The sequence below is a fragment of the Chelonoidis abingdonii genome, chromosome 6, assembly GCF_003597395.2.
Source record: "Chelonoidis abingdonii isolate Lonesome George chromosome 6, CheloAbing_2.0, whole genome shotgun sequence".
Classification (NCBI taxonomy): Eukaryota; Metazoa; Chordata; order Testudines; family Testudinidae; genus Chelonoidis; species Chelonoidis abingdonii.
Window position 1 is genome coordinate 22,829,535 of NC_133774.1, and position 10,400 is coordinate 22,839,934.

Below are 10,400 nucleotides of genomic sequence, written 5' to 3' on the forward strand. Positions count from 1 at the left end.
CCTGACTGGAGTGAGCTCCTTTTTAAACCCAGGTGCCCTGATTAGCCTGCCTTGATTGGCTGCAGGTGTTCTAATCAGCCTGTCTGCCTGAATTGGTTCTAGCAGGTTCCTGATTACTCTAGTGCAGCCCCTGCTCTGGTCATTCAGGGAACAGAAAACTACTCAGCCAGTGACCAGTATATTTGCCCTCTACCAGACTCCTGTACCCCACTGGCCTGGGTCTGTCACAATACCTAACTTTGAAAATGTGGCTGAAAGAAATATTTTGTAATGAATTGGATCCATGTGTCTACCATGATACAGCATACCATACAGAATATGTGAATCAATTTAAAGTAGTTGAGTTTATTCTGAAAATAGATGACTTGGGAATTTGGACTCCTATCGGGAAGATTTTGAACTTCTGCGAAAGCAGAGCAACTTTAACGTAAATGTTTTTTTAAAATGTGAATATTAAGAATCTGATATTTTTAAAGAGGTGTAATATTCTCAGTAGCAGATTTATTTTCTCCTATCAGTATTAGCTGGTTTTGCTAATGAGCACTGTGTTGCTCCATTACACATGCAGTGATTAGTCAAGGATTAATTTACTTTAAATACAATGAAAAGATCACAAAGCAAAGTGAATTAAAAAGTATTAACATAATATTTCTCCATTTGACAATATATACATTCCTGTAGTCTCAAATTTATAGATTAGGGGCCTGAAACAGTTTCCACTGAAGTCATTGGCTGTGGAACTCTACCCTAGATGACCTACGAGGTTTTTCTGATTTATAATGTACACGATTTTATTTGAAATATATGTTTATAGTCAGAGTAAGGATATTAACTTTGAGTTCTTTCCACTTCTGCCGTTTTCTCACTCAAACTGTATGGAATCAGAATGATGTCATTTTATTCCCTTCTTAGTTTCTAACAGTGTAATCAAGTGGGTAGTGATGGGTATAAGAAGTCAGGATTCTAGTGTTCTGTCTAGTGTTCTGTGTTGCCATGGGTGACAGTTGTTTGGAGGGTCAGTGCCATGGTGTATAACCTTGTTCAAGTCTCTTAACCTTCCCATGCCTCAGTTTCCAAACCTGGTTATAATTATTAATTAGCTTTGTAAAACACTTTGTCAGAGATGAGTCACATCACAAAATATGGATATCTGATACATACCATCTGTTGTTATTGATGGAAATACACATCTTCTTTACAAAATGTATGAATAAATGAAAATTACAAATACTCTTGCTAATGAGTAGCTCTTTATATTCTCACATAAAAATGAAGAATGCTGTGAATAAAATATTACCATTTTAAACTGTTGCATTACTGCTGAGCCAGGCCATCACTGGGAGTGTGCACCCCTTATAAAGTATAGAGCTACATCGCAGCTCTCAGTGTGCCAAATGGTGGAGGGTGAACACATTGCCATGTGAATCCTTGGGTTCTCCCCATTCCCTATGGATGCATTATGGGCACAGGTGCCACTGAGTGCTTAGGGGTTAAATGATGAGCATGGTACATGTCCAAAATAGCTCTGTGATCAGGGGAAGATTCCTTTGCTCTGCATCTCTCTCCAGCATTCCGCTCAGGTGCGCTGACTGGGCACTGAGTCGAGGATTTCCCTTTAAGACAGTTAGCTCTTCCAGTAGTTTAGGGACAAAATACAACCAGTACCTGTATGATTCAGCTGAATATTCCTTAGCATTGGAAAATTATGATTAACATTTAAGAAGTAAATTTTAGAAATGTTGATGATGAAAAAATGTCAGGGGACTCTAGATACTTACACTTTTCGATGAAGTGGATACTAGGTTAGTTGGACAACTGATCTGATCAAATATGGCAATTCCTATGCTTCTATGTTGTTTTCCCCTTTCAACTGCCATTTTCTTTGTTTCCTTTTTCTAAAGAAAAATTACAACAATTCTGAAGAAATAAAGGGAATTACATGGACTTTATAAACATATATAAAAAAGAGGATACATTTTGGACCTACCAATCTTGACAGTGCATTTTTATTTAAAAATTAAAATAACTTCTTATAGAGAGCCAAACATGTAAATAGGCAAAACAAACAAACAAAAAATCATGAAAAGAAAACCAGTGCATAACATTCCACGTTGTTTGCAGAATCATTGGCAAAATGCAGCCAGCCTCAAACATTATTATGTAGTATTAGTTCTTTCACTTAAACCAGAGGGTTACCCTCTCTGTGAACTGACTTGATCTCTCCATTTCATTAGCACATCCTAGTTTCACTCTGGTTTATTACTTATTGGTGGGGAGCTTGACAGAGTCAGAATTCTGCTGAAATACCCATTTCAAGATTAATTCATAATTTTTCCTTAATTTTAGGAAGCATTGTTATGCTGTCATTTTAACTCGCTTTCAGAGACTGCTGTTACAATGTCCTTTACTAATTCAGCCTGTTTTGGTCCTTGTTAATTACTATCTTAGATTCTTCACCAGCCTTTTTATAAAGTCTGGATGAATTTATGCATTACCTAATCACCAGCTGACTCATAAAGTACTTTTATTGCTAGTTAACATCTTTATGAGAATATTGTAATACAGGAAGGAAGTTGATTCACTTGCTATTAAAATTACACAGTTGGCTTTTGCTGTTTCCAGCAGTCCTCCATTAGCACTACTAGAAGCTGTGCTTTGGTCATTTCTGTACAATGTTTTGAAATAGGTAGCTGATGAAAAAATTAAATTTCCAAATAGAAAGGCTGCCTTCCAGTGAAATTTCAGCTTCAAAGAGACTGGAGGGATTGGACTAATAGTTCAAGAAGTTGAGAAGACACACTTAAGCCAAAAGTGAACCTGACTTAACATGTTAACACTTTCGATCAAATCAGTAACCCCTTCAAGTTAGTGCCTTTGAATTCCAAAGTCAGGTAGACCAACAGCCCTTTTGTGATAAATGTGAATTAAAGATCTGAAGATATATATGTTGGGAAAATCTTGTTAGAAGCGTTTACTGGTTATATAAATAATGGTTATAAATAGGTGTAAATGTGCCATTGGTTTTGGGTTTTAATACTGTTTTTCTTGAGTGCTGCTTTACTTTCCATTTTGAGGATTATTCTTAAATTAGTTGTATGATTTTTGATTTTCCACAACAGACCAATATGTTCATGTATACATACATTTGGTCTCACCTGTGATGAAAAGAAATTTAACAGTGATTCCTGCTGATAAGTGATCAGGATGACTGACTTTTATTTACTAAACTTCTTCTATTTTTAGAATAATATATAAATGTTCCATGTGTGACACTGTGTTTACCCTGCAACCCTTGCTGTATCGCCACTTTGATCAACACATTGAAAACCAGAAGGTGTCTGTTTTCAAGTGTCCGGACTGTTCTCTTTTATATGCACAGAAGCAACTTATGATGGATCATATCAAGGTGTGTGAGCATCTCCTTTCATTTGAATTCTTATACAGCATTTGTCATGTTTAAAGCCATACACAAAATCATCTCAGAAAAGCACAAAATTATGAGAAAACTACTAAAAGTAATAGGTGGTAGTTATATTTAAAGAGTAATTTGCAGTTAATATCTCTAAGCAGTTAAAATATAGAATCTATATGTTCTAGTCACTAACTCGATTTCTTTGTGTGAACATTAGTGTTTTATATATTGCCAGTGACTGTGTGTACTGCATGCAGGATGATATATTATAAAAATAATACTGATTACAATGAGATTTATGCACTCAGTCCTGCTAAGTGTTGGCATCTCCTACAGTATGTGCTAAGTATCATCAGCTCTCACTAAAGTCAGTTGGGAGTTGATGGTGCTCAGCTCATTACAGAATCAATCTTTCTGTACTCAGAACTCACTGATAAGAGAAGCATTCTGCTGCTTGTATGGATGCAGAAATATATATACCCTTAAAAGGTAAAATTTAACAGAATATCTCATAACTATATTTATACAAGAAGATGATTTATTGAAGAACTCTGGCTGTTATCCTTCCAACCTGTGTTATTAAGAGACAATAACACCCCACCCCCTGGCTGCAACTGGTTAGCCATTTATTTTAAATATATTGCTTTACCTTGTTTTTAAAGCACCGGAGGCCTTAGCAACTCTTAGATTCCTTAAACCACAAGGGTGTGATTCATCATTGCCCTGTACAGTGTGTCATCATACGCCGTTGTAAAGTGGTGTGAACTGGAATAGTGGGATTTGACATCCACTTTGCATTTCCTTTACACTGACATAAATGACTTAACAAGGTGCAAGGCAGTGGAGAATCACACTCCTAGTCTTTGCTGAAATCAGCACGTTGAATTTCAGCCTAAGCTATGGCACTTACTACCTGGGAAGTAGCTGAGATTTGCGCTGAAGGCAAGAACAGCAATTCTGAGAAACCAGTTCTTTTAAAAACACGAAATATACCCTAAAGTTCTTTCTCATCTATACCCAGATAGGGGAGGAGACTAGAAATTATTTTTTTTTTAATTCCTGGGTCTTCTGCTGCAAATATGATGTCATAAACAACTGGATCCCAGTATGGCAATTTGCATTCCAGAAAAACTGGTTTCAAGTATTGTACCAGACAGGGCCCCTGTGGTGCATGGTTACCTCCTGACCATTGCATGCACTCTCATACATCTGTCTTCAGGTTATATAACTGCTCTTAGGTGACTTTATCCTATAGTTGAAAATGAGGGAAAATAGCATGTTTATCGAATGTATGGGATGACAAAAGATGCTCTGAGAAGTGAGGACAAGGTATTTTCAGTGTTCTAAACCTCTGTTAGCTCCCATTTTAAGACCTGTGACACATTTTCTGTGAGAATTTATTTCATAATCTTGTTGCATTTTGCCAGATACTTTAATTATTATTGACCTGCAGTAATGTTTGTTAAACTAGACCTTTATTTGCCTTGGTATCTAACTCTTGCATCATTTTCTTGCTCAACCATCAAGCAAGGGGATATACTTCCCTTAACAACTTACTGAAAGCATCCCCTTTGTGATGTGTGCAGCTTCTTCCATTCTAAACAGGAATAAATAGTGGCATATACACACACATATGCATATATAGTTATATATGTATTGTTTGGTTCGGTATTTGAAACCAATTGGTTTTAAGATAGAGGTGGAATTGATAGCTACACCTATAGTTAAGATGGCTTAACTCTTTCCATTATAAAGCCCTGTTTTTAGTTGCTTATCACTTTGCTATATTTTTACTGTTTGGGCTGAAATCTTGTATTTCTCAGGCTGATTTTTAATTTCATTGAAAATGATTTAGCTATTCTTGAGAACAACATTGGGGAATGATACGTTGTTTTGTTCACATTAAAAATTCTTACAGCCATTTCATTGAGGGTGGGGTACTCTGGAAAAAAAAAAAGTGTGATCATGTAATTAAAGACTGTTTCATAATGTATACAAACAAGAGGGGTGAATTAAGCTTGCCTGGGCAGCCTTTTAAGTGCTTGACTTTGCAATTTTAATGTTCTTTTAATGCAATTTTTTTAGTATGTAAAGAATAAAACATTTGACTCTGAAAGCTAACATTATTTTAAGTTAAAAATGTGCAGAATACTTAAAAATGAGCAACCATTTTTACATCTTTCCTCCACACCCCAGAAATTACGTCTTTTTTTCATTACCTTTCATAGAGTTTTTGTCAACTTGTAGTGGGAACAGATTTAATTATATTAGCTAGTACCTTACTTAGACCGGCTAAAAAGAGTTACCCTTTCTTCTTTTTGGATGTCAGATGGGTGAAGTGAAAGCACCTTATCTTTTTAGTCACAGTTTTTAATGAAACGTTTTGGGTTTGAAAGTAAATGGCATTGATTTCCGTAGAGACCACTTAAACAGAAAGACGGTTCTGTCCCACAGCACAGCTGAGTATGACATTTGCGAAGTACCTGGCAAACAGTCAGTGGGAATCATCTGGTTATCCTACAAAGAAGAGCCTAATACTGAGATAGTTTGGCTTTGCTAAAGTATCAGATTTATATCCCAGTATCAGTTTCCTCTGGTTCAACAACATATTGAATGGTTTTGGCTGCTGGGACTACTTGCTCAGCGCAGCGATAAGATAGGATGATTGTATTCAGAATGGCTGGACATGCAAACCAGCAAGGCAAAGGTAATGGACAGTGTAAGAGACCATGAGAACACTGGCAATTGGAAGGCAAAACTTTCATATGTGAAGGTAATCTCCTGACTGGCAAATTCATGGTTGAACGGGGTTATTAACTGAGTTATCTAATCTTTCACAAGCCGTCTTTACTTGTATCTCTTTCCCAGTATTGCTGCCCAAACTCTGTCAATGCAAACATCTTTACAAGAAACCATAAGCTAGACTATATATCAGGTGATCCACATTAGGGAAAACTCTTCCACTTTATTGTGCAAGTAAAATGAAAAATTAGAGTTAATCAGGATAAAGAAGGCCTTTTAAGAAAGCCCCCACTCCCCCCAAAAAGCAAGTTAAACCTCCCACTCACACATTTTTATGTTGCTTGTTTGTATTACAACCTTGTTTTTATTTAAACATTGTTTTGAATGTCCTTATATTACAAGTGATCTGATAAATAGATTTCTATCATGAGGGGTAGAAAGCAGTAAAACCTTTAGTTGGATAATTTTTTACATTTTAGCCATACCAATAGCTAACTCCTTTGTAACATTTTTATTTTTTATATTTTAGTCTATGCATGGAACATTGAAAAGTGTTGAGGGGCCACCAAACTTGGGTATAAATTTGCTCCTGAGCACTAAACCCACAACTCAAAACTCAGCCAGTCACAACAAAGAGGATACAAAATCCATCAACGGAACAGAAAAGTTGGAGAAGAAATCTCCCTCTCCAATAAAGAAAGCAGAGCCCAAAAAAATAACCAACCCTGGCTGGACGTGCTGGGAATGCGATCGACTCTTCACTCAGAGAGATGTGTACATATCCCACATGAGGAAGGAGCATGGAAAGGTAAATTACTGTAGCTTCCAAATTAAATGAATTAATACTAAAATAGAAACAGTTACTTTTTTTCAAATTCAATAGACATTTATAAATAGAGTGATAACTTCTGATTATTTCATTTTGTGCTCTATTTTCTTCTTCCCTGTTCTCGTATCCATTTCCTTTTTCTTTTTATGTTGCTTAGCTTTTTAAGTTTCTATTGAAAGACTCTCATCACCCTCAGTTAATTGTAGGGTTATTCAGTCAATACAAAAGGTTGTTCAAGAACAGATGGAATGACTGAAAAAAGCTCCTATGAAATTTTTCTGAGTCAGCTAAACTGATTTTGGATTCTCTTTCCAATCCCCTCCCACACTTCTTTAATAGTTTGGTTCCAGAGGACATAATTTTTTTTGTTTTCGTTTGACCAGATGAGTATCGTTGTTGTAAATTACAGACCTATGTTGCATTCCTCATGCATCTTTGACTGCCTCTTCTAGGTCTAATAATATTTAGAGCTAGTCAAAAAATAGAAAAAAAATCCACCAAAAAAACCTATTTTTCTTCTTCGAGTAGTGTCCCTATGAGTGCTCCTCTTCAGGCCACCATGCGCCTCTTGAGCCTTTAATCAGAGATTTTCTGCTAGCAGGGGTCCATTTGGCCTTCACATTCTCCGAATGCTTTCTCATGCCAGACACCGAGAATATACAGGGATGCGTGGTTGAACCCCTGTCAATTATTTCTCAGCCACCTTGGCCTGAGATAGAGCTTGAGCGGGTCCACCTTGAACGTGCCTCTGCTATCTTGTATACACTTTTTTCCGATCGTTGTTTGTTTAGTTAGTATAGATTAGTTATTAGTGATAGTTTTAGTTAGAGATATGTAATGAGAGGATTGTTTTGTTCCTCTCCCTCCCCTTGGGGAGCCTTATTCTCCAGGCAGGGCATGCCTGGCTCATCAAGTTTTATACTCTGCCTCTCCTGCCGAGAGGCTCTATCTGTTAGCGATAGCCACTGTAAGTGTGTCCATTGCTTGGGTGAGTGCCGTATCTCCTAGAAGTGAAGTTTCTGCCTGGCTCTCAAATCCAGTGTAAGGAAGGAAAAGGAGATTAAACTCAGACTGTTGAGGATGGAACACTCCCTCTGACATCTTTTGAATCAGGTTAGAAAAACCTTCCGTACATCTGTTTCTGGACAGATCGAGCATTCCTTCAATCTTGGCGAACACCTCTCCTTAGAAAAAGGAAGATTTTGGAGGCTTCAGCTAAGGTTTCTAAAAAGAGGAGTGCAGGCTCTCATCGTAAGAAGCCAGCTCCACAAAAGCCCAGGTCCTCTTCGAGATTTACGGTCTCCAAAGCCTCAACCTTTCAGCTTAGTACTGTTGAGTCGAAGGACTCCTCCTCTGGTACTGGTGGAGCTGGAAAGTCCCAGAGCTTGAAGGAGAGACATGGCTCCAACAGGGCCACAGCACAAGGAGAGCATGTGTAAATATTCCAAACTGACACAATTGGGCTCAGCCCTCTGTCAGTACCTACCCATTCAGCACCCTTGAAACCAAGTAAGCAATGGCTCCAAACACCACTGATGCCTGCGTTGTTAGAGCTCTCCTCCACCGTAAGCTTTCGCCACTGCATCCTCAGTACCATGTCAGTACCATTCTCCGACTTGGTACCACAAGAGTTCAGATACACTAAGGACTTGTCTGTAACAGACAAACCAAAGTCCTGGCTTTCTACAACCCAAAATTAATCTCTGAATCTACTGCTTTATGTAATCCCATTATGTAACTAATACTAAATGTAAATGAAGCAATTTTTTTAAATAGAAAATCTCGCAAACTGGGACTAACTAGTTTTTCCAGGGGCAATAAAAAACATGATTTACCTGGTGGAAACTACCTCTGATAAATACTATGCCATTCCTGCCACCCCAGCCTACGACCTCAACCTCGTAATCAGTTACCTTAGGAGATCTCCATTTGAACCAGTGGCAATCTGTTCACTGCTCCATTTATCTGCGAAGGAAGCCTTTTTAATAGCCATCATGTCAGCCTGTAGGATCAGAGAGATTGGAGCCTTGATGGCAGATCACCCCTTTAAGGTCTTCAAGCATAAAGTATATTTATGTCCACACCCTAAATTTTTACCTAAGGATAGTGTTGGAGTTCCACCTTAACCAATCCATTCATCTACCAGTGTTTTTTCCAAAACTGCATAGCTCTTTGCATGTGACCTGTTCTCATGTCTTGGATATTAGAAGGGAGTTGGCTTTATATTTAGATAGGACCAAACAATTTTGAAATGTCACCTAGACTGTTAATCTCTTTCACAGATAGTCTCTGTGCACAGATCATGTATCTATCAAGATAGATATCTGGGTATATTATCACTAGTTTTGGTACTGCGGACATTCACCCCCTGCAAAGGGTGATAACGTGTTCTACCAGATCACAAGCAACATCCACAACATTACTTAGGAATGTGTCAGTATCTGAGATATTAGGGTTGCAACATGGGCTTCATTATATGCATTTTCTAAACATTACACTTTGATCCATGCCACTAGATCCGATGTGGCACTTGGTAATGAAGTACTGTCTTCAGTTTTGGACTCAGTTCCAAAAGTTCCTCTTCTCTCTGGGAATACTGCTCGGAAGTCATCTGAAGTGAAGCACCCATAAGGACACTACTTAAAGAAAAAAAGATTACTCATCTTGTGCAGTAACTGCAGTTTCTCAAGATGTGTCCTCCTTGGGTGCTCCATTACTCACCCTCCTTCCCCTCTGCTTTGGACTGTTCTCTATGGAACGCTTGGGCGGAGAAGGACCTGAGGGCAGTTCGCCTGCACATCCCCATATCGCCTCGGTGTCCAACACAATAAGATATAGGGAGCATGTGCGGGCTGAACAGACACAGTTAATGGAAAATTTCTGATCAAGGGCTTGAGAGATGCATACACACATGAGGTGGATCATCCATAGGGACATACTTTTCAAAGATCCCCAATTACTGCACAAGTGCACAATCTCTTCTTCTTCTTCAAAGTTACCAACTTTTTCTGACTTGTTCTGCTGACATTTCAAACATTGGAACAGCTTGTAACAGACATTTACAAAAGAAACAAAATATGCTAGAGAAATGTTTCCTTTTTTCCCCAGTTGTGGAAATTCCTGAAAATTATAATGGCCTGTTGTGCAAGTAGACATTACTTTGTGTTGCACTAGTGTCAGGTTCATATCTCATGACCAAAGAGGGCTAAATGTAGGAGCTTTATGTGGAAATATATATACGGAATTTTCTCTCTGTATATTTGGAAAAGGAGAGAATTCTAGCTTCCCAACGAGACATGTCCCTTCCTTCTAGGTCTAGCAGTCCTGAGATATAAAACCATGATATTATTATGTATAGAAAACTATTTTAAGTAGTTCTTCTTCGAGTGATTGCTCATATCCATTCCAGTAGGTGTA

General features: G+C 37.9%; 1 protein-coding gene across 3 annotated transcripts in view; it reads left to right on the plus strand.

Moving 5' to 3' along the window:
• The window catches only part of ZNF532 (zinc finger protein 532), a 137,744-nt gene that overhangs the window by 83,366 nt on the left and 43,978 nt on the right, over nucleotides 1–10,400 (plus strand). For all 3 annotated transcript variants that reach the window (XM_075066885.1, XM_075066886.1, XM_075066887.1), the window contains 2 exons: nucleotides 3,244–3,406; nucleotides 6,684–6,962. In XM_075066885.1, the coding sequence (XP_074922986.1) occupies nucleotides 3,244–3,406; nucleotides 6,684–6,962 (442 nt within the window). The remainder of the gene's footprint in view (nucleotides 1–3,243; nucleotides 3,407–6,683; nucleotides 6,963–10,400) is intronic.